Source organism: Rattus norvegicus, chromosome 4 (genome assembly GCF_021556685.1).
Source record: "Rattus norvegicus strain SHRSP/BbbUtx chromosome 4, alternate assembly SHRSP_T2T, whole genome shotgun sequence".
In the NCBI taxonomy this organism is placed as follows: Eukaryota; Metazoa; Chordata; class Mammalia; order Rodentia; family Muridae; genus Rattus; species Rattus norvegicus.
This window is the reverse complement of record NC_141537.1, coordinates 181,322,917-181,348,106: the sequence shown is the minus strand read 5'-3', so window position 1 is coordinate 181,348,106 and position 25,190 is coordinate 181,322,917. Positions and strand designations below refer to the sequence as shown.

General features: G+C 46.1%; 1 protein-coding gene across 3 annotated transcripts in view; it reads left to right on the top strand.

Annotated features, from left to right (window-relative positions):
* Window positions 1-25,190, top strand: part of Itpr2 (inositol 1,4,5-trisphosphate receptor, type 2) — a 377,779-nt gene that overhangs the window by 139,607 nt on the left and 212,982 nt on the right. For all 3 annotated transcript variants that reach the window (XM_087659437.1, NM_031046.4, XM_087659438.1), the window contains 4 exon segments: window positions 1,587-1,716; window positions 5,725-5,782; window positions 8,626-8,791; window positions 10,438-10,611. In XM_087659437.1, the coding sequence (XP_087515563.1) occupies window positions 1,587-1,716; window positions 5,725-5,782; window positions 8,626-8,791; window positions 10,438-10,611 (528 nt within the window).

The window sequence follows — 25,190 nt, the reverse complement described above, 5'->3', positions numbered from 1 at the left end:
AGGAAAGGGTGAAGATGAGAGAGAGGAAGAGGGAGACAGAGAGACAGAGATCCAGATACTGGCTATGGAATCATAAGAAGTGTCATTAAAGGAGTGTGCTGTGGGTGCTCGAAGCGTCTTGAGAGCTTACTCTCAGGGGTCAGGGATGGGAGAAGAGAATCAAGGTTTGGTGGATTATGAACAAACACGAGGAAGCAATGGGAAATTGTGTGTGAGACAGTGCTCACGGGACAGAGAGGCCTGAGCACTGAGAGGGGGTGGTGCCTGGGGGAAGGGAAAACCCTGGAAACAGAAGGCAGGTTTTCTAAAACCTCATCTACCACAGTGTTCACAGTTCAGCAAGGAGACCCATTGAGACCACAGGAACACTGGTAATAGCTACGCTCAAAGCCTCGGGCTCATCTCGGGGCAGGTGAGATAACTAAACTCAGAGCGCATCTCTCCTCACGGTCTTCCCCGACCCCCTGGCTCAGCCCTGTGGACCACCTCATAACGGTTATCCCTGGTTTTCCCAGCACAGTAACTTATTCCTTCTGGGCAGGGATTCCCAATGTTTGGGTTCCCCAAGGCTCCCAGCAGAGCTTGGGTCTTAAGGGTAACTTCATTAGTGTCCACACACCAGCCACGGAGCCGGTAACAGAAACTGAAGGAGACACGAACACCATGGAGAAACCCAGGAACCGGGAAGTTAGCCCATCTGGAGGGTCTGGCTTCTGGGCTGATGTCAATGGAGCTAGATCAACTTTACTGCAGTTGAAGCCACAGCCTTTCTGCACAAAAGCAGCTCTAGCATGTTCTTCTCGGCAAAGAAAATTATAAGTATGTCTGGGATCACAAGAGCATTGCTTCTTAGACCCACAAGGCACCTCTACCGGAAATGCCTCTTAGACCCACAAGGCACCTCTACTGGAAATGCCTCTTAGACTCACAAGGCACTGTACCAGAAATGTTCAGAGGACAGTTGTGGGGCACCAGATTTCCTTGTTTCTAAAACAAATGGGGGCCAGATACAGTGGCATATATATATATATATATATATGTGTGACCCTAGCACTTGGGAGGAGGGACAGGATGTTCAAGGTTATCCTCTGATACACAGGGAGTTTGAGGTCATTTGGAGGTGGGGGTCATTGAATGAATGAATGAATAAATGAATGAACGTGGTCTCAGTGCTGACCAATGAAAACATCTCTTCCTTCACTTAAAGACTAACATAGACAGGCAAACAGCCAAGCGTTTATAGTTTGCAGGTAAGATCTCCCACTGGCTCATTTGGAGGACTGAGAAATATGGTTGCTGTGTGTCATGGCTTGCATTAAAAAACTTGCTGTGTGTGTATGTGGGCACATGTGTCACAGTGCCCAACTCTGTGGAGCTGTCTCTCTACTTCAACCTTACCTGGGTTCTAGGGATGGAGCCCAGGTCTCCTGGCGTATGTGGCAAGCGCTTTTCCCATGGAGCAGTTTTTCCAGCCCACGACTCACAGGTTTTAGTTTTAACGCCATGCTAATGCCTGCACCATCCAGTATAACGGGGTCTTTCAGTGCGTGTTAATAGAACTAAGCTTGCCATGTTGCTTCTTCTAGTTCATCCTGAGTGTCAGGCTGGACTACCGTATCTCTTACATGCTGTCCATATACAAGAAGGAATTTGGGGAGAATGATGGCAACGGTGACCCCTCTGCCAGCGGCACCCCGGAAACATTGCTACCATCAGGTATCTCCGTGGCAGTATTTGTTGTCTGTGCTCTGTGTTCTTTAAAATGTATTTTAAATAGTACTTTTCATTCCTCGGGAGTTTCGTGTATTTTGGTCATATCCACCCATCACTACTGCCCCGCCCCCTCCCTCTGAATGCTCCCACCCCATTTCCCTGCCCCACTCATTTCCTGTTTTCTTGTTATTGACAACTTCCTGAATCCAGCCGGGGTTGCCGATATGAACCTGGGCATGTGGATATTCACTAGTGTGTGTGGTCACCTTACCAATAGCCGTGTTGTTTAAGAATACGACTCTCTTCCCAGCAACCATCGTTGCCAATATCCGTGCTAGGAGTTTGGTGTTTTTGGCTGGCCCGGTCTGGCGGAGGTTACCTCAGCTGCTGTGAGTTGTGCACCAGCCATATCTTGTCTAGACATCAGCGTGTCAAAGCGCTCGTGTCTGCTTACTGACAATATTCTTTCTGCCTCGTCTTCTACAAAGTCCCCTGCACCTTGGATGGTGGGAAGCTACCAGAGGTAACCCACCCTTGGCAGAGCACTCAGGGTTATTTATGCTCTGTACTTTGGCCAGGGATCTGTATTAACCGTTATCCAAGGGGAAGGAAGCTTCTCTGACCAGAGCTGAGAGCAGCATTGATCTGTGCATGCAAGCACGAGTATTTAGAAAGCTGTTTGTCAGAACAGGCTTTTAAAGGGAAACAACAGTAGGTCCTGTGATAGGGCCCCTGATCTCCCCAGTCATGGGCTGTTGACCAGCCGTGAAATCTCTCCTGTGGTGTAGGCTTCATATCCAGTCAAAAAGTGTCTGGCTAATCCTATACCCATCCTGCCCCTGTTGTTCAGTGGGCACATCTAGCCAGCATGTGTCAGTATTGAGATACGCAGCATCCAGCCCTGAGTGAGATTTGAAGTGTTTTCTCCCTCAGGAGTTCTCACAGCTCCCTTGGCTCTATGTAAGTTAGCCAGCAGGAGGAGAGCTTTCTTGTCTATTGAGGTGCTTTTCTCTGTGTCTTGAATCCCAAGTGAATGATGTCTTCAGCCATTGCGTCTTGCCGTTTAGCATTGGTGGACAACCAAGAGTAATGACAATAACCTTGCATTCAGACTGCCCCTGGGGCCAATCTGATCAATAACTCACAGGGGGCTATTCTGTGCCTTGCACTAAGGTTTTAATTCAGTAACCCATGTTTTCTAGAAGTAGCACTGTGCACCCATGTAGTATACATATATGTGTGTATGGGAGGGTTGCATATATATATTTACATATATATATGTGTGTGTATGTGAATAGTGTGTGTGTGTGAATAGTGTGTGTGTGTGTATTTGTATTTAATTAGCTTACAAAATAATGGGTTACCACAAGACTTCTTTGTGATCCTTGATTTTGCATTCTGCTTTTAAAGACCCCCCAAGCACCTTTCCTATCTACCTTAAAACAAAAGCATAACTTGGTCTCCGCATTCAGGAAGCAGGGAAGGGTGAGTTCTGGTGTTTGGCTCACTCTGAGGGGTGGCGCCACCCATGTTCAGGGTGAGTGTTCCCACCTCAATTTAGCCTTCCTGGAAACATCCTCACCACACAGCCAGGGGTGTTTCCATGGAGACTAAATTCTGGCTGGTTGGCTTCAAAGTCAGGGAGCCCTGAGGCCTCACCCGCTCTGGAGCCTGGATCTTTCTCACATTATGTTCTTTGGGTGAGAATCTGAGAAAACTGTGAACGGAGAGCAGCGTGAAGTCCATCTGAGAAGGGCAGTGTCTGTGGGCAAGCCATGGTTAGCCAGAGAATAGAGAGGAAGGGCTCCCCGAAGGCCAGCCTGCGGTGGTGCCTGGGCTTTGGAATTCTCTCCCACACTTAGAAATTAGGATCTTTCTGAGACCTGGAACATTATCCCAAAGAGCATAAAAATGGCTGTAACATTTAGAGGCCGTAGAAGGGGCTTTGTGAAGACTCAGAATTATTAACTCACCCCTTACCTGGATGGGTCAGGTCAGTCCTGGAAGGCTGTCACTACATCTTAGAATGGAGACGGCAGTTAACACAGCTCTTCTGAGGCTAACAGTTGTGCACAAGAGGATATCTGTGTAAGGAGCCACCGTCTCCGTCCGTAATCAGTCGGGCAAGAAGGATTCGTTGACTGTGGTAAGAGTGGGGACAGAGCAGTTGCCTCTTTACTGATCTTCGAACTGTGCCCTGCAGACCGGCAGCCACAGTTCCACCCAGGCGAGCAGCCACTGCTGGCACCCCTACAACACTGCAGTTTCCCAGAAGTTCAGACCCTAGAGGGCTGTTTCCAGGAATGGTCAGACAGAATCAGGAAGCCATGCTGGCGACTGTACTGACAGAAGCATAACAGTTATTGGCTCCCAGAAGCCAGGTTTCTGGAAACATGAACTCTTGAGTGTCAGGAAAGTATCCAGGCAAAGGTTGAGACACGCCGGAAAAATCTGGAGAAGATGGATTTTTAAGTGAGAGAGTGTGTGAGTGTGTGAGTGTGTGTGTGTGTGTGTGTGTGTGTGTGTGTGTGTGAGAGAGAGAGAGAGAGAGAGAGAGAGAGAGAGAGAGAGAGAGTTTATCTGTGTGTGTGTGAGTGTGTGTGTGAGGAGAAAAGGATCTTTCCTTCTTTGGTGTCTCTCTCCATGCTCTAGAGATACTTGTCTCACACAGGCAATGACCCTGCTCTATGAGAAAAAGAGACAGAATTTCAAATGTGTGTGGCAGAAAGACCACATTGCTGGGAAGCACAGTGACTCTGCTCTTCACATGGACTTTGATTCTTTAAGAAACAAATGCTTTTCCCTGGGGCTGGGGAGATGGCTCAGCTGCTAAGGGCACTGCTCTTTTAGAACCTTGGTTAGACGTCCAGCTCCCACATGATGGCTCACAGTCGATGTAATTCAAGTCCCTGGGCATCTGACACCCTCTTCTGGGCACCGCCCATAGGTGATGCACTGACATACATACAGGCAGAACATCCACACATGTGAACTAAAAATAAAGGGGAAGAAAATTGTTCTTCTTTACCATCACTAGTGTTAGCTGTATTTTTAATGTAGGTATGCACACATATATTTGACATATCAGACACATACACATACACACATACATACACACATACATAAACACACATACATACATGTACACACATACACACATACACATACATACACACATACATACATATATACATACATACACACATACATAATACACACATACCTACACATACACCACACATACATACACACATACATACATACAATTACTTATAAATAAGAACACCTTTTAAATATGATCTTTTAATACATTTGATGGCAGTAATATGTTAACCTAAAGCATACCTTATATTAAATAGGGAGATAGCTCATTTGCAGCTCTGGATTCAATATACAGCATCTAAATACATATGTGCACATGTATAAACTTCAATTAAGATGTTCAGGTTTGCTCCAGGTTTTTTTTTCTGTTGCTGTGATAAAATACTCCAGCAAAGAGCTATTTAGGAGAGAAAGGGGTTTATTTCAGTTTATATTTCTAGGTTATAGTCTATGTAGCAGGGCAGTCACAGAACATACCCTTGAGAGAGCTGATCACACCACAGCCACAGTCAGGATAAGAGGGAAATAGGTACACACATATCTACTTGCTTGTGCTTGGCTTGGCTTCTGCACTCCTCAGCAGTTCAGGATCTCATACCTAGGGAATGGTGCCACCCACGGTGGGCTGGATCTTCCCACATCAATGAACATCAGTAATCAAGTCAGTCCCCGACACATGCCCACGGGCCAACCCAATTTAGACAGATCCTCATTGAAAATGTCTTCCTAGGTGATCCTAGGTTGTGCCAAGTTGACAAAGCTTTATGCTTGATTGAGTGGGGCCATATTGTAACTTTCTGATCTATTACCATTCAGCGTCGCGAAAGGTATTAAGATAAAAATAGGTTCAAGTGAGTGAGCATGAATGTGAATTAAGACAATGAAGATGTTCACTGTGCTTCTTCGCAGCTCTTGTCCCTGACATTGATGAGATTGCGGCTCAGGCAGAAACGATGTTTGCTGGAAGGTACCGTAATGATATTTCTCTTCTATATGGATAGACCTCACTAGAATTGTATCCATAGTTTGTTATCATCCGTCTTTTTATACATAGTTAGATACCCCAGTTGCTGATAACACAATTTCTCCCAGAAATGAAGCTTTAAATTTACTGTAAAGGAAAGAACATGACTCTTATTTAAGCCACCTTTAGAAACCGGGAGAAATTGGGTCCAGATATTTAACTCCCTCAGAATTCTCAGCTTTGATTTCCTTAGATAACGAGAGTACAAATGCCCTGTAGCTCTGCTGTATAAATATGGCGGCGTCTTGTAACACATCGCTTCCCTGAGTCTTGCACAGTTGAGGTGAGAGCGTAGCTTCTTTTGATGATGTCTTTAACGTTGTGCATGAGAAGCCAGGCGTTGCTTCCAGCAGGAAGCATCCATGATGGAAGAAGTCAGGTCCCTCAGGTACCTGGGATAGGAAGCTCTGCTACCCCTTTGAACTGTTGGGCAGTTTCTTTTCCAGAAATGAGACAGTAGCAACCACAATGAGAAAGTGGATCTTGGAGTTACCAGATTCATTTTTAGAACAGACCTCAGGTGACCTGAGGAGACAAAATGTTTACACTAAACTTTTCTAGAAAGGGGAACAAGAGTCAAGGTTTAACGAAACCCCAAGATCCACAGCTCCATGCTAGCCTGGGCTACATAGTGTGAGTCTGTCTAGAGAAAGAAGGAGAAAGAGAGAGAGAGAGAGAGAGAGAGAGAGAGAGAGAGAGAGAGAGAGAGAGAGAGGACTGGAGAGGGAGGGGAGGAAAGGAAGGCAGGGGTGGGTGGGGGAGCAGGAGGGAGGGAAGGCAGGCAGGTAGACCAGAGCCCCTGAAGACTTATTGTTCAGTGAACATTTGGCGTAAGTTTATTTTCTATTGTGATACTGGCTTTTGTTATGATTTCCTATTGAAATATTTTGTTGTTCTGGGGCAGAAGGATAAAGGCACCTACAATTTCATTTTCAAACACAGACATGAGCTGTGTAATGACACTGGCCAGTGATGCCCCAGGTGATAGGCAGATGGTGACAGAGTTGTGCTCTGTAAAGTGGCAAGAACTGAGACATTCCTAGAGGCGGTGACCTCACAGCCACCCTGCTGTCAGATCACAGTGTGTTACTCAGGGGTCTGGAGAAGTGTGTGGTAATCACCACACAGCCAGCCAGCTGTGTTAGCGTGTGGCACATGCAGTCAGTCATATACAGAATGATAGTGACTGTTACTGGCTTATGTGTTGAGTATACTTTATTTCAGGGTGTGTGTGTGTGTGTGTGTGTGTGTGTGTGTGTGTGTGTATGAGTATCTTTGTCTCTCTGTGTTTATCCATGCATAAGAGTATTTATTTGTGTATGTTACTCCGTGTGAGTCTGTATGTGTGTATCTCTGTATTGTAGCTGTGTGTATGTGACTGTGTGTCTATATGTGTATCTGTGTATATGTATCTGTATCTGTGTGTATGTATCTGTGTCTGCGTGTATGTATCTGTGTCTGTATGTATGTATAGGTGTAAAAGAGTATGTATATGTGTGTGTGCATGACTGTGTCTCCGAATGTGTATCTGTATTTATTTGTGTGTGTGTGTATGTGTAAGAGTATGTATGAGTATCTGTGTGTATGTGACTGAGTATGACTGTGTGTGTGTGTGTGTGTGTGTGTGTGTGTATGTGTGTGTGGAGAGAGAGAGAGACAGAGAGAGAGACAGAGACAGAGAGACAGACAGAGACAGATAGACAGAGACAGACAGACAGACAGACCAGCAGCGGCTCACACACCTTGTCTCCCAACCACATTAATTCTCCTTTGTTTCATCTAACTTTATGCTGCTGTGTTCATCATGATCCAAGAATCAGTATATTATACTCTGTCTCTCTGTCTGTCTGTCTCTGTGTCATATATGTATCTATCCTCTATTTACTTCTCTATACCTATCATTTAAGAGTCAACTATGTCTGCCTATCGCCTATGTATATTTATGTATCATGTCTATCAATCATCTGTCTGTGAGTACAAGAATCTATTGATCTATCATCTGTCATCTGTCTGTGTACCAGTCACTCATATATGCATCTGTCTGTGGTCCGTGTTCTATCTCTACACCTCTCTATGCATCTGTAATCTGCCTCTCTGCCATACATATCTTCCCCCACCTATGGAACCCACACATATCACCTAACCTATATGTTAGGCTATATAGGGTGCACAACTGCCATCTAGAATGGAACCATCTAAGCGTGTACTTCTAGAACAGCCCGTCAGTAGCAGTGCTTGCCTTCAGATAGACCCCAGTGGAGTCCTGCTCCCCATCCCACTGTGCCAAGCACACGGAGCCCTGGGTGATGGCTCTGCGTTGTGACTCTTCCTCCCCAGCTGCCACACGGTGATCTCTTGGGCTCTGGGGGAAACCAGCCATTGGCTGATCTCAGAAGGGGACTCTGAGGGATAAGGGGACAAGTGGAAGGCCAAGAAAAGTGGTGGGGAAATTTGGACAAACAATGAACTACATATGAAAATGTGATAGTGAACCCCATTCCTTCTTTTATGTGATGAATAACAGTTAATGAAGAATGGTCTCAGACTACTCGAATGCCTGTACTTCCTGTGTGTTGCTGAGCAACTCTTGAGATTCTTGAGGAACCACCTTTGTCACTGTCCCTCCATCAGCTAACTATATGAGATTGAGAGTAATAATGTCTTCCTTTCAGTTTCCCATTTTGGGAAAACAGGGGGTCTAAGCTTAAAAACCGTGATACAATTTAAGTGACTTTGATATGGATAGCATGTAATTTGTTATTTTAGAATTACTTTTGGTTTTATAGAAAAGAAAAAACTCCAGTTCAGCTTGATGATGAGGGAGGCAGAACCTTCTTAAGAGTCCTCATCCACCTGATCATGCATGACTATGCTCCACTGCTGTCCGGGGCCCTGCAGCTGCTGTTCAAACACTTCAGCCAGAGAGCAGAAGTGCTTCAGGCCTTCAAACAGGTGAGGCTGGGCCAGGCCCAGCACACGCGGGCTGTGGCTGTGGCTGTGGCTGGGGTTGTGGCTGGGACTGGGACTGGGGCTTGGGCTGGGGTTGTGGCTGGGACTGGAACTGGGGTTGGGGCTCAGTACCTGCTTGCCCAGAATGCACAGACTCTGAGTTGAGTAAAGTTGAGTGGCCCTCAACTTCTGAGGGTGTTTGTGACTCCCAGCCTGATGCAAGTTGCAGACGAGGATATCTTCCTTGAGCCTTTTTGTTGTTGTTGAGACAGGGTCTCACTCTGTAGCAGGAGCTGTCCCAGAATTTACTATATTCAGATTGATCTTGAACCCTTGGCAATCCCCCCATCTCTGCAGCCCCAGTGCTGGGATTTCGGGCGTACACTGTGATACCTCCTTTATGACTTTTTGTTTTGAAAGTTAGGTATGACCTTGTATGAGTCCAACAGGACCTGCTTTAGATTGAGGCTCTCACAGGAGCTATTCAGTCAATATCTTTATAAAAGTGACAGACTCTAAAATTTAGGGTGTGCTGGAGAATGGGAACATACTAGAAAGTTTGTTGTCCACTGCTGTTATTTTGGCTACAGAATCTAATGATGCACTCGACAAGCCATAGCTTCAAAATAAATATGGTGTGATTAAAAAAATATAGAACCTCCAAAGAACAGAGCTATGATGGGGATCTAGGCTTTTCTCGTGCATTGTTTGGATTGCATGTTAACCTCACGATGATTAGTTGTGAGAATGGGTATCTCACGAATGGAATGTCTTGTGTTTAGTGGAGCACAGACTTTAAGGAGCTAAATGGGAGTCATTTAGATGCACATGTTTTGCAGGTATGTGCTACATAGTGTGTTTAAATTATAAATTATATTGTTCTCTCAAGTTCCAAGACTTCCTGTTTATACTAGCAAATGTATATTGTAGCCATTAATATTTTCTTCCATGGTTTTTTTTTAATGTTTTGACTTTTCAAACAGATACATGTATAGAAAGCCTCAGAAAAACTAACTTGAACCATGAATTTAGAGTTAGATTACCTTTTAAAGGAATCGCTTATTTTTGTTTTATGCATGGGAATTTCCATTCATATATGTATGTGAACATATGTGTGCAATCCCCATGTACACATGTGCACATGTATGTGCAATACCCATGTATGTATGTGTACATATGTATGCAGTACCCATGCATGTATGTGCACATGTATTGCAGTACCTATGTACATGTGTGCACATATGTGTGTAGTACCCAGAGTCCAGAAGAGGGTTCAGATCCCTTGGAGCTGGAGTTACAGGAGGTTGTAAGCTGCCATGTGGGTCCTCAGAAGTGAACTGAGGTCCCTGGAACTGAACTCAGGTCCTCTACAAGAGCTTTAACCCCTGAGCCATCTCTCCAGCCCCCTAGACTTTTATGTTGAATTACTCTTCAGCATTTTGACATGCAAGAGTTCCTTTTCACATGTGAACATATTGCTTGGAGTCCACGGATACTTGCAGCTAAGCTTTCAGCCAATACACATACATGTAAATGTCCGTGACTGTTCTGTAAGCGTTGATCTTCATCTAACCGGGTGTTTAAAAAATGAGACCTTAGGTGTACAGGAACAAACTAGGGCTACAGAAACTGCGTTCTCCCGTGTTTAGGTGCAGTTACTGGTGTCGAACCAAGATGTCGATAACTACAAGCAAATCAAGGCAGACCTGGACCAACTTCGGCTGACGGTGGAGAAGTCCGAGCTATGGGTGGAAAAGAGCGGCAGCTATGAGAATGGAGACATGGGCGAGGGCCAGGCCAAAGGAGGCGAAGAGGCAAACGAGGTTTGTTTCCGAGATCGCTTTTAGGACAAGCATTATCCATCTTTACTTTTTTTTTTTTTTTTTTTTTTTTGGTTCTTTTTTTCGGAGCTGGGGACCGAACCCATCCATCTTTACTTAACGCCTAGGGAGTGCTTTGCCTTCACAGCTGTGCGCTCTATGCATGCAGTGCCCAAGGAGGACAGAAGGGGGCACCATATCCCCGGGAACTGGGGATACAGAGAGTTATCAGCTGACATATTGGTCAGGGATGGAACCTGGGTGCTGGGAAGCGCAGCCAGAGCTCTCAACTGTTAAGCCCCTATTTCAGGTCGCACAAAACAGCTTTACTGATAATATTTACACGAGAGCTAACCATCACCAATGCTATGATTGGCATTTCTGAAATGCCTGCCTAGTGTTACACTTAGGGGCTTTAATCTGCAGGAACAACGTGACGGGCGTGTGGACGCTTACCTGGGATAGACTTGGAGGACCTCAGGACATGTGGGGCTGTAGAGTGGGGGCACAGAAGGCGCTAATTAAATATTAATAAATATTATAGCTATTAACTTAAATATTTATCAAAATATATCCTATAAAATACCAATATTAATTTCAGCATATTAATGTCAATAAATGTGATATTAATTAGAAACACAGCGGAGTTGCAAGGGGGAGCTGAGGTTAGGGTCCTAGGGCAGGTCTCAAGATGATGGATTTCTTGTAACTCTCCACTTTATCTCTTAGGAAATTTTCCTACAATTTCTACGAGTGTTAGCAGAATGTAGACTTTCTGATCCATAAAACCTTGTTTTGTGATCAGTTAGTGCCATGGGGGTGGGGCACAAATTCTTCTCTAACTCATTTTTCTGAAGAAAAAAATGTTGGCCTTTATTCAGTGCTTCTCATGTCCACACCAAGAAAAATCAGATGTTTTTACATGTGGACTCTCCTTTAAATGTCAGAACAAACCTTTTAAACCCAATAAACTAAAGCTTCGAAATCCAAGGGCTCTCCCAGGCTTCGAACTCTGGTCCTCGGCCAACAGTTGGATGATAAGATCCAGACTCCTTAAGATTGCACTTTCCGACACAAAAATAAGTCGCTATGCTTTCGCAAGTCATAATACCCCTTCCTTTTGAAAAGCCACATTTTACCTGTGCCTAGGAAATTTACTGTTGCTTCTCTTCCGACTTAAATATACCTGTTTGAATTATTTGAATAGAGGTCTTGGGCTGGGCTGGTGGGATGCCTCGCAGCCAAGCCTTTTGATCTGAGTTCAATGCGTGGGTCCAACGGCCCTCCACTCAGCTCACTGAGCTACAAGAAGAGAAAGTGTCTCATAAGAATTCAGATGAGATGTAGCGGGAAGGCTGTAAATCCCTGGCCTTCGCTCACTGAGGGCCGGTGGGAAAGGGCGGGGGGCCTTCTGCTGTGGAGTGGTGCGTGCGCTCTTCCGCCAGAAGCATGAGAAGGAGGAGGGGCATATGGATTAATTGCAGACACTCTCAAGGCAAAACCGTATGGCTTGTGGAGTAAAAAATTAGTTTTCTAATCTGAAATGGGTGACTTCCAGATATAAGAAATGGGAACCGTTGTAGGCATGTTGCTCAGGTTTAATACGGAGGAAAATCTAGAGTTTGGAAGAGCTTGCCCTGGACTGTTGGCTTCAGGGTCAAATGGTCGTAGCTCTGTATGGAGACTCCACTCATGAGTCAGGAGGCTGCTTTCTCCAAACGTCTGTGGCCTCGTCCGACTCTGTGGACCCACTTTTTGAAGGTCTGGGATGTGACGGTGACTATGGCGCTCTTAGGAGACGTCCCTGTCTGCTGGAATTTTCTCCCTGGCTACCAAAGTCCCAGGGAGCTGCCTGTTAGCTTCCTCCTGGATCTTGGCTGCACATGAGCTCACTGTGCTGGCTCAGGCAGAATTGAACTTAGAATCCTCACTGCAGGGGAGCCGACCAGAGCAGTTCAGCTGCAGGCAAAGCTAAGGGGATGTGAAGGGAGGCTAGACCTGAGTTAACAACCAGGACAAGATTAACGCAGAGGCAGTCAGTAGTGGGGGTGGTGGGGTAGTGGGGGTAGTTTGGGTAGTGGGTAGTGGGGGTGGTGGGGGTAGAGTAGCGTATGTTCTACTTGTAGTAACTTACTTTGACTTTCTAAGATTTGTCTTTATTACCTGCAAAGTGGGCACACAGTGCACGGTAAGGGATCCATGGGCAAATCCTTGATGGAGTGTGTTAGCGTGCTGGCTAGGATTATTCTTTTCTTGTCACTTTGACACAAGCTCCGGTCATTTGGGAATGGGGACCCTCAACTGAAAAGATACCTTCATCAGATCGACTTGTAGAAAAGTCTGTAGAGACCTCCCTTGACCAGGGATTCATGTGGGAGGGCCTGGCCCACTGTGGGCCATGCTGCCCCTGGGTAGGTGGTCCTGCATTCTCTGAAAAAGCCAAGCTGAGTAAGGCCTGAGAGCCAGCCAGTCAGCGGTGCTCCTCCAAGGCCTTAGCCAGTCAGCGGTGCTCCTCCAAGGCCTTAGCCAGTCAGCGGTGCTCCTCCAAGGCCTTAGCCAGTCAGCGGTGCTCCTCCAAGGCCTTAGCCAGTCAGCGGTGCTCCTCCAAGGCCTTAGCCAGTCAGCGGTGCTCCTCCAAGGCCTTAGCCAGTCAGCGGTCCTCCTCCAAGGCCTTAGCCAGTCAGTGGTGCTCCTCCAAGGCCTTAGTCAGTCAGTGGTGCTCCTCCAAGGCCTTGGGCCCATGTCCTGTCTCCAAGCTCCTGTCTTAGGTTTCTGCCCTGGCTTCCCTTCATGATGGACCGCAGTACATAAGATCAAATGAACCCTTTTCTCCCCAAGTTACTTTTAGGCGTGACTTTTACTGTAGGAACAGAAGGAAAGGACAGTCAGTCAACATGGCTTCAGTGTGCATTCAAGAACTGACAGTGTGAGCAAGAACTAATATTAGATACTAGAAAAGACAACGAACAAGGGTCCAACTTTATCTAATTATTCATCTTAAGATTTGGTTTCGTGTATGTGCATGGGGGTTTGTAGAGTCCAGAAGAGGGTGTTGGATACCCCACAGCTGGGGTTACAGGCAGCGGTGAGCTACTCAGTGTGGGTGCTGGGAACGGAACTCAGATCCTCTGAAGGAGCAGCCAATGCTCTTAATTCCTGAGCCAACCCTCAAGCCCCTCTAACTGTAATTTCTCCTTCAGTCTTGTCATCATGGACCAGTGGGCTCAATTCTGAGCTGCTCTGTCTCCTGGTCATATTCCTAGCAAGAGCAGTCCAGTGCTGTATCTGTGCACAGCACCACCTAGAATGAACTGAGTCCCCTGCTTAGTGATGAGGGAACCTGTCCTGGGAGTTCCTCCTAGTGCCTGTCGGAAGCCTGGACACGTCTATATCTGAGCCAGTGGTTTCTGTTTCGGGTTCCTTCCATGATGCCCTGTGGCCTGGACTGTATCCCTTTACCCCTTACTCCCCATGTGTCCAGAAAGTTTGATCACAGCAGTAAGGAACAACTTTGAATGGTGTGTATCTTATGAAATAGAACCACTACTGGAAGGAAACCCCTGTGGTCTTTCCGTACCCAGAATAAACTGCTCCCACAAGTTCGCAAGCTTCCTTGTTTAATGGTTCTCTCCTATGTGTAGTGCATGTTAATAAAACAGAAGAAATATATAGGAAATACTTCCTCCGGGCTATTCTGGGTCTGTTGTCTCCTATCCTTGTTGAGTATGGCAATAATTCACCAAAGCTCTAGTCCGCATTGGCACATGGTCATACATGGCTTTCTAGTGAGCTGGCCATGGACTGGTGTTTTAAGAAACTTTGCTATTACTGTGACAGCTTGGGCATGCTTCTTCCTCCTGAGCCCGTTCAAGAGGTGCTTCTTCAGGTTTGTGTCTGGGAGCCAAGCGTCCCATGTGCTGTGCTCTGGAGCAAGTGTTTTCCTCCAACAGTGTGTGAAAGTCACCATACCTCCCATCCCCATTACTGTTTACGTGCAGGACAACCATCACCGTTGTTATTTTGATTCCATTAGTTGGTTCAGAAGGCGAGATTAATTAACTGATTGATTAACCGATCATTATTTTGATAAAGCTAAGTTCTGTTTGGGCAGGTGATGAGGTTCTGTTTGCCTGGGTGTACCAGATAACGACGCCGGGCTGCGGAGATGGCTCAGTGGTTGACGCCCTTGCCGCACAAATGCGGGGGCCAGGAGTTTGGAGGTTTGGAACCGGTTGGCAGGTGGCCTGTAGTTCTAGCATCACAAGCCAGAGATGGGGCGTGCCCAGAGCAAGCTGGTTAGCTGGACTAGCCATCCTGAGGAATGGTGGGTTGGACTGGCCGCACCTCAGTCAGTGAGGCCAGAGGGCAATGGAGATGAGTTTAGACAACAACCCCGGGACCCTCAGGTGTTACTCTTTGACTTCTGGGCGCCCACTGTGGCTGTGAAGGGCTTCACTGTGAATGCAGCTGTATCTTAACTTTGAAACCCCAGCTGAGTATTATATTGAACCTCGTTATTATGCCTGTGGCAGTAATGTCGGCGTGCATACGTGTGGTAGATTTTGTTTTCTCTTTCTCAAGCCTGTGTCACCCCGCAGGAAGCACTTAGTAATTTATTTAAACTCATACCTGCTTGTCTCACCCACATCCTATTTGGAGTTTACCATACCAGCTGGAATTTTAACTCCAGCCGTGGTAATTTCTCATAATGGGAAACTGATTTTTTTTTCACATTTGCTTGGTGGTTTTCACCAGGCTTTATTGATTTAAATGTTTGGGTTCATGCCTACCTGATATCCTGTGCGTACATGGCTAGAGTTGCTTTTCTAATTTTTTAAAATTTTTTTTATCTTCTTAAGATTTTTTTTTAATGTGTATGTGCCTTTTGCCTACATGTGTGAGTGTGTAGTGCGCCCAGTGTCTGTGGGAACAGAGGAGGCACTCTTGTGAGTACCTCTCGACTGAGTCATATTCATCTGAGGAAATCTCTATGGTTATGAGATGCTGTAGCTATTTGACTGAGTCAGTATGCGCTGATAATCTTCCGCAGGTTGAAGAGGGTGCTTTCCTTCTCGGGGGAATTGCAGTTGCCTCAGCCTGTTGCCAGGGGGCGCTGTTGGTCTGAGCCTGCAGAGATCTGCACGCTGCCTTGAGGCGGACAAGGGTTTTAGCTCCTCCGAAGCTGAAGATTCTTCAGAGTCTGGTTGGTCCCGCGCTGCAAAGTTAACATTGCGTGTGCCTTCTGGATGGTCACTCTAGCCTTCGATAATGGCTGCTGGTGTGTGTCCTTCTGCCCCCCACCCTCGCTGAGGAGATGGAGGGGGCGGGGCACGCCTTTTCTTAGGAAGGCTTGTCTAGTTTTCAGCTGTTCCCGCGGAAGCTCCTGAGGCGACTTCCTTCAGGCCTTTAGTGTGGTTGTTGTTGTTATTATGAAGGTACATTCTGTGTGGAATTCTTCTGAGGCCTGGATTTAGTCTAGAGAACGTTCTGTGGCACTTTGGGGGAGTCTGTTTAGCCACACTAAATACAGATTTTCGGATTGGGACTTTGGGGGCCTCTTTATGAATGGGAATTCTAGTCTTAGATCCTGAGAGTGGGCTTTTTTGCGCACAGGGGCTTGAGACCCTTAGACCATAGCCAGAGCGAAGGCCAAGCTATGCATGTACTTTTGTCTGCCCAGTGGGCTGTGTCGTCTTCCTTAACTCACTGCTTTGACGTCTCCCTTTCATGTTTGGAGATCTGTGGCTTCTGGCCAGAACTTTCATCTTTCTTTGCAACCAGACTTCTCTCTCTCTCTCTCTCTCTCTCTCTCTCTCTCTCTCTCTCTCTCTCTGTGTGTGTGTGTGTGTGTGTGTGTGCGCGCGCGTGCGTGCATGTGTGCACCTCCCTAGCCCCAATACTAGAACTCAGAATATAGGTTACCAGTATGGACTAAGGTTGGAAGGGACACCAGTCAATACCAGTGAATTTCTGCTCTGAAATTTTTATGAACTTTTGTGGTTTCTGAGTTCCTATTGAAAAGAGGCATCTTAAATATTTTATCAGTCACCTTTGGAATTTTTCTAGAAGGGGCTCCTCACATTCTGCCCAGCTTGTCAAAGATAGTCAGCTACTCTGTTTCCAGCCCCTGCATCCAACCCCCTGGTGTCTGCACTGATGTTGAGGATGACCTGTGTGGACCACAGCTGAGCCTCCTGTCCTTGACTAGTGGTTGTTTCTCTGGAGTAGAGTCCTTTCCAACCGTCTGCCTCGTGTAGTGTGAGACCTGCAGGCTCACCACTTGGTATTCATAGGACTTTCTCATTTCCACTGCTAAAGTTTGATGTCTGGTTGTCACATATTCCAGATGTGACTCTTACTCTGTAGAATCGAACACCTTTAAAACAACATACAAAGTCCAAGCACTCTAGAGCACAGGCTTGTTTTGAAGGATCGAAGGATGGTTACAAATGTATCCAACACTAATAGCAACAGGAGTGTTTGTATTAGAAACGGCTGGGGGCTACAGAGTTCCAAGGAAGGAGTGTTTCCTTTGGCAGAATCCAAAATGTTTCCGGAGGAGCAGGGCCACTGTGGGAGGCATCCAAGAGTCTTTTACATGTGATCAGGTGTGAATTTATGAATGCTTGAGGGCAGGGGTGGTGAGAGAAACAGGCAAACGGGTGGACAGAGAAACATGGAGGGTCCGTTTATAATGAGATAATTTCAGGAGACTGAAGAAAGACATGTGAGAGACAGCAGTGTTAGTTTGTGCACAGGTGAATGGACGTCACTATGAGTGAACCAGCAGCCAAGGACAGTGGTAACATACAGGATGAAATCCATTCTGTGTCAGCAGAAAAGACCAGCAGCAGCACTCACTCCGGCAGGCGGGCCGTGGGTACAATCATCCTTTGTGTCTCCCGGACTTTCACAGAGGCTGTAAACATTGTATTGTTCTGATCAATCCAGCATTCAGCTGCAAGGATATTAGAGGACACTTACCATGAATCCGGGGCTTCATTTATGTAATTTAATAATGCCTGCAGTAGCATGAAAGTTTAAAAATGTTTTCTTTGATTATTTTATTTTATAAGTGATATTTATTAAAAATATCGACACTTTCATGCCCACAGTCTAGTTTTCTCATTTGCACGGTGACGGCACAGGCTGTTTAAGGGCTTGAGGGGAAAGATTTCATTTAATACAAAACCATATACAGCACATGCATGTTTTTCTTTGCAATTTAGGTCGAAGATACTTTAGGTCAAAGATACTAATTTTTAAAAGAGGGTCATCTTATTTTTTCCAATCTGATAAAAACTAGTGCACCAACTCTTCAGAGTCAAGTTTTGCACAGATAAAAGTGAACTTTCCTAGTTGGAAATGGCCCTCCATCCTCCACCAAATAAATGGAAGATTTCAACATAATTTAAACAAAAAAGAATTGGGAGGTGTCACCATAGGCAAAAAGTCTGAAGTACCTTAGCTTTCTGTCCTTGGAACATTGAGGTTCAGAGTTGGACTCCAAATTAACCCATGACTGGAGCTGACCTCTAACGATCACAGAGATGGGCACAGATTTCACACCCGTGTCCGTAAGCCGTGCTCCCTGTATGCAAATGTGTCTTCTGGGGCCACGGAAAGTGTGATTGTTTTCGAAGGTCAGCGGGCTGGGGGGGGGGTAAGCAGGCAGTGTGGGCAGCATTAGTACAGGCTCTAATCATCACCTTCAAGTGCGCGTTTTCTAAATCTAGAAGGAGAGATTAAGGCAGGAAGGCGTGGCTGTGCGGGTTAAGTCAGGGTTGCCCTTTCTACACACCCTTCTCTTTATTTAGCCTGAGAGGCAGGTCACCTGAGGACCTCCGCGCTCCAGAGAGAAGGCCCTGCCCTGTTCATTTTATTACCACCGTTACCACCATGGGTTCGAGTCTCTGGTTTTGTTACCTGTTTCTTCCTATGCAATTGTGTAGTTTTCAGTGTTTTTTTTTTTTAATTTAAAACATCTTTGTGTGTGTGTGTGTGTGTGTACAACTATGTGTGTATGTGTAACACCATGGATGTGTTTCTGTGTGTAAATGTGCATATGTGAACATGTGTATGTGTGTGCATGTGTGTGCACATGTGTGTGCTGTCTCTGCCTTCCTAGTGTTGGTATTATATGTGTGTGTGTGTGTGTGTGTGTGCGCGCGCGCGCGCGCGTGCACGCACATATACTGTTGTTCTTGGCTTCAGCTTTTCATAATAAAATAATTTACCCACTCAGTGACTTTAAGTCTGATGTATTTTTTTAAAGATTTGTTTATTATTATATTTATATGAGTCCACTGTAGCTGTCTTCAGACACACTAGAAGAGGGCATCAGATCCCATTACAGATGGTTGTGAGCCACCATGTGGTTGCTGGGATTTGAACTCAGGACCTCTGGAAGAGCAGTGAGTGAGCCATCTCTCCAGCCCCTAAGTCTGATATATATACATCTGTCCTGTTTTGGATTAAAGGCAGTATTTTCTTTTGTTAAGCTTTCTAGTTAGGTCTTTTTCATACTCACCCTATGTGGATACATGACTGGATTTTGCTTACAGATCTCTTGTGGTTCTTTCAGTGGACATGTGGAGAAGGAATGGGATGAACTGAACAATACCATGGAGGGCTCCAATGTCTAGACAAGGGGCTGGGACTGTGTGGGTACCTGCCCCTCTCTTTCAGGGCTCTTTAAATTAACCCAGCCTTGTAAGGGACCAGTGGATTATGCATAAAGCAGGATAATCCTGTTTTCTACGGTCTCCATTGCTGGTCTATTCTAAAATGCCCTTAGGTCATACTTGTTGTAGGGCACAGTCTGGGCATCTTCACAGAGACAGCCCGCAGCCAACATGTCTGTTACCAAGTTTCTGAGGGGATAGAAGAGCAGTTCCTTGGAAATTAGACCTGTCCGTGTCCGGCAGGGCAAGCAGCACGTCTCTGTTGGCCTTTAGAGGAAGGGGCCTCACTTTGTCTTGCTGCTGCTTGGCTTACAGTCACCTACCCTTCAGAGAGCTGGTCTCAAGCATGTCAGGGACTTCGTGGGGTCATGATGACCACTGCGGAGTGTTTCACCAACCTCAGGCAGGCTTCCCAGGTGTGTTAGTGTTCAGTTCTGTGGATGCTTTAATGTGGGGATGTTTTTCAGCATAGAAGAGAGACAGAGCTCACTGCAAAGTACAGCCTGCTTTGAGGGGCGACAGGTCTGGAGTCAGAGGGCCCATCTACATCTACATCGAAGGCCGGCTTTGCACTGTTTCTAAAGTTTCTAGAACAGACGGCTCTCCTTGCACACTTTGTCTCGTTTCAGGGGCCTGTTTGGTTTAACTCTGTAGGTGGATGTCTTCATTCTTCATTAGAAAGCCCCCTGCTGTACACTAATCTTGTAAAGTTAGAGATCTCGGAGCTAGGGTTAGAGAATTATCTAGTAATGACCTTCTGGGTAGTTCAGGATGTCAGAGCTCCTTCCTGGGCCAGAGACATGACTCAGGTCCTGTTCTGAGCTATCCCCAGTCCTGTGTCTCCAGCTGGTGGTTTTACAAGCTGCTGAGGGAGGGATCATCCAAGTTACTATTTAACGAGCTTCCTTGCGGTATCAAGATCTGAAACCCTCAGATGATGCTGAGATGATCCGGCTGCTTTGGCCTGAAGTTGGGTTTAGATGAGTTGAGTCTCCACTTTGCTGACTTTCAACCTCTGGAGACTATCATCAGGGAACCCAGGTAGGAGGTGTTGACCTTGAAGAACCATCTGAGGGTGAACTGACTAAATACCGGAAGAGATAATGTTAAGACAGTGACTGAACACACACGAGCCAAGACTAATAGAATCACTCCTACACTTACAGCCCAGTCCTACCTTGAACGCAGAGACCCAGTTCACAGCCGTTCCCTGTGATGGCGCCTCATGAGCTTCGAACGCTCTCTTTGTAGCTCAGTCGAGCAGATGAAACATTAGCTGAATTATTGGGGGTATCTATACAGCATTGAACATTGATAACATCATGGGAAACCCTCGAAAAGCCTTGAAGAAACCCAAAACCATATGATTTTTTTATCTTTATTATTTTTTATCTTTTATTTCTGTAGAGCTGTACTTGCCCCCTTAGAAATGGGTGTGTGTGTGTGTGTGTGTGTGTGTGTGTGTGTGTGCGCATGCGCGCTTATGTGTGTGCATTCATGTGTGTGTGTGTTTGTGTCTTTTGATTTGAATTAATAGGCTGCTGGGAAACCTCCCAGTAACAATTAAGGTAATGACAGATCTTCCTGTCGGTGGTGCCAGTTGATGCCTTTTATCCCCTGGAAAGCTCAGAAGCAATGGAAGCAGGGCTACAGACAGACAGACAGACACAGCCATTCTCTTGCATTCTATCTTGGGCACAATCTCAGAACTACATAAGGAGAGAGAGTTCTCTTCTTGAGTTTACAGGGTAGAAATAAAGATCTAGGCTCAAACCAAGAGAGACACAGGCATGGCTTGTTAACAAGGGAGTAATGAACAGTAAACCTGATGTGTCCACTTGATTGACCAGGTATTTAAAGTTCTCCATATGTTGACTTTCCCAAGATTCCAAGGGAGATGTTGCCTGTAGAAGAGTGGTTCTCAACCCGCAGTCACCTGTGACCATTGGAGATCACAGATATTTACATTACGATTCACAGCAGGTACAAAACTACAGTTATGAAGTTGCAGTGAAATAAATTTATGGTTGGGGGTCACCACCACATGAGGAACAGTATTAGAGGGTCACAGCATTCGGAAGGTTGGGAACCACTGATCTAGAAGGTTCCGATTTTAGAATTCAACCTGGTATCAATCAATGAATCCAGCTACCATTTTCTGGGACCATGGTGGCTCTTTAGTCTGATGTAGGAAATGCAGTGACCCATTGGGAACAGCTATATAGACTCAGTGAATGAACTAGGTAGACATGGTGACGGGAGCTCTCAAGGTTGACAGGAAGGTCAGTTCAGGGTCACCTTTGACTACATACAAAGTTTGAGGTCATCCTGTGATATAGGATATCCTGCCTAAAACAGACCAACAATCTTCAAATCAAATATATGCCTAGTATTTCCTGGAGCCTAAGGAAAGGAAGCTGCCCAGAGTACATACGTTTTGTTGTTCTGTCAGTGGGATGGATAGACAAAGAAATCTGGGGTATTTGGTTTGACACAAAATTAAACATTTTCAAATGCTGACAGAAATAATATCAAAGAAATAAAAAAGTGATATTTATTTGAGGAGAGAGTCGGGGAAAGAGGTGAGGTTGGAGCCAGTGTGCACTCATTCTCTCAAGGGGAAGGAATGTGGGTCCAGGTTGAAGCAGGGCATCTGCTAGCTCTGGGCACACAGCAGCACAAACCCATTGTGGATCCTGGCTCGAGCCTTCTGACAATCTTATACATCTTCCAGGGAAGTAAACCCATTACCCAAGCCTCCATGATGGTCCTAATGAACACAATATGCAAGGTCATATCTATTCACCTGGGGACTTTAGTCCTGTGTAACCCGCCAGACATCTGCCTAAGTAGCTGGCATTGTTCCACCACCCTGCAAGAGTTCATCATTCGGGTATCTGATGCGTGTGTGTGTGTGTGTGTGTGTGTGTGTGTGTGTGTGTGTGTGTGTGCAGGGGCCGTGATGAGGGGACATTCATCCCAAGTGCCAACTAAACTGAAATGAGATTGGCTAGCAAAATCTGAAAGACAGGCCATTGATGTTTTTCCCACATAGTCTGTAGGAATTTGGGGGAGGGAAGGCAGGCATTTGCCATCAGAATTAGGGGTAGGGCTGGTTGGTTAATGGAGCTGCCCATTGTATTAAAGCATGGTTATTTGAAGAGGAAGCTTGGGATACAGGTGGTGAGCAGGGTTCTTTGCTGGCCAGACCACTCTACCAAGGGATGACTCCTGAAACTGGTGGGTGGGGATGAGGAAGACTCACTGAACTATTTCCATTCCACAGTTGTGGGCACCTCATGGCTTTATGTGGTAGGATCTTGAAAGTTCTGTTTTTAAAAGTTAGGTGCCTCCTGCTTGGATTTTAGATGCTGGGTCTCCATCAATAAATCCCAGTTTAGTCTCCCCTACTCTTTATCTCTCTCCCTCCCTTCTTTCTCTTCTCTCCTTCTCCCCATCCCTTCTCTCTCCATCTACCCCTGCCACACTCACACACAAATACTCACACACACTCACATACAGAGACACACACATACTCACACTCACACACCCATACACACACTCACACATACATACTCACACACACACACACTCACGCACACACACTCACATACACACACTCACACACTTACACACACTCACACATACATACTCAACTCTCACACACACATACTCACACACTCACACACACACTCACACACACACTCACACACACTCATACACACATACTCATACACACTCACACACACTCACATACACTCACACTGACACATACACTCACACACACTCACACACAAATACACTCACACATACTCACATACACTCACACACACTCAAATACTCACACACACACTCACACACATACTCACACTCACACATACTCACACACACTCACACACACTCACACACACTCACACTCACACACACACACACACACATTCCTGTTACAAACAGAACTCACTCTATGTCTCTTCTGTGAAGAATGTCCTGACCCAGCTTCTAGACTGTTCTTGTCCTGATTCTGAGCAGCTGGTTTATAATGGTCGTGTAGTATGTGATTACAGTACTCACCCTGTGAGATTTGCCAGCCAAGCCTCTTCCCATCTTCACCTAGAAGCAATAAGTAAGGCTGTGTAGCTGAGGTTAAAAACAGCCCAGGACTGCTGCTGGAGCACAACTGCAGACTTCATGACTCCAAGTGCCATTGGATTTGTGTTGTAAGGGTGACACTGTTCTCTACGGTAACATCCCACCTCCAACCTGCCCAGGCCTGCTCAGCTCTGGGGTCTTGCATAAGTAACACTCCTACACTTGGCAGTTTCCCAATGTTTTTGTCTTTGGAATAAGTGTAGGTCTTTGTGGATTTGGTCACTGACCTGCGTCTAACGTTGTGTAGCATACAATGAACACTATCCATATCTGTTCCCTAGGGAGGAAAACTCTCGGAACATCTTTATTTTTTTATTTAAAGCCTTTATATAATGATAGTAATGAAACCAGCAACACCGAACTGTCCTTACACGCTATGTAGTTTGCGTGTTTCTGCTCCCCCGATCCCAGTCTGGGAATCGTCCAGATGTTCCGTGGGCTGATGCTTTGTTCAGCTTGGTTACGGACTTAGTTTCTGAAATTAAAAAGAATTCTCCAGTGTTTCCTCCCTTTGTTGACTGCTGGAACTTTAAATTAAAATCATTAGTCTTCATAATCCCTTCACAGAGTTGAGTGACTTTCTGTCCCTCCCCCCGGGCTGAACCGAAGCATATTCTTTTCGGTAATGTTTTGATGAGCGTTGCTTTTCTTTTGTCCCTTTTTGTCGGTGATGGGATTTGAACCGAGGACTGTGTGCATACTAGACAAGTCTTCTGCCACTGGACTGTACCCCCAGCCCAAGGTTGCTTTTTTAACAGCAAGACTGCTTCTCCCAGGCTTGCCCGTTACCTTTAGCCGCTTTCTTTAATGCTGACAGACTCTGCAAGACGAGCAGTGCTCATGCTTTAACTCTAGTTTGTGGCACGTGGGGGTGAGATGGCCTTATGAAAAGGTGGCTCCACTTTTGCGGTTAGAAAAGGGAATCTGGTTTTTGTGGGTGAGGTAGGGTCCCAGGCAGCCCAGGCTTACCTGATTTTGAACTCTAGAGTCCCCCGTTTCTGTGTGGTGCTGAAATTATAGGATGCCCAGCTTAGAGAAAAATAAATTTAATTACATTTCTAGAATTTGCTACTTTTGCTTCTTACCCATCGTTCCTTTCTACTAGGAAGTAGAAACTCTGTGGCCTCTGTCTCTGGTTGAGCATTCCCGGGGAGCTGGCTACCCGCGCTACCAGCCTTCCCTACTGGTCTCCACGGCAGTGCCAGTTGCCAGTCTCTTCCTGGCCTCAGGAATGCACTTTTTCGCTCAGCGTCAGGCTGATTGTGTCTCCCCTCTCCCTCTTCTTAACCTGGAGTGGAGACTGTGCTGTCCTCCTGCTCCTCATGGCTACTCGGTCATGGGTCGTAGTGTAGCCCCAATCCACCCTGTTCAAAGCCTGAAGGCCTTCCGCACCAGTCTCTCCTATCATTTGTGAGCGCAGTCACTTTGAAGGAAAGGGACGATGCCCGAGAGGTAGACGAACGTCAGTCGTGACCGCAGGGAAGCACAGAGAGCCATATCTAGCAAGAATGGATACACACCACAGAGCAGAATGCAGAATCCTCCTTAGGAGTACTTGGCAGTGTTACTGCAGTGGGGATGGGTGACTCTTCCACCCAAGGCTTCTGCGAGATAACACGAGACCTGCTCTGCCTGCATCGCTGGCCTCAGCCTGACCACTGTTTCATGAGCTGAGAGTCAGCAGACGGATTAGGCTATTCACTCTTGAGAGACAATTGGGCAGGAGGCAGGGAGAGGGAGAGGGAGAGA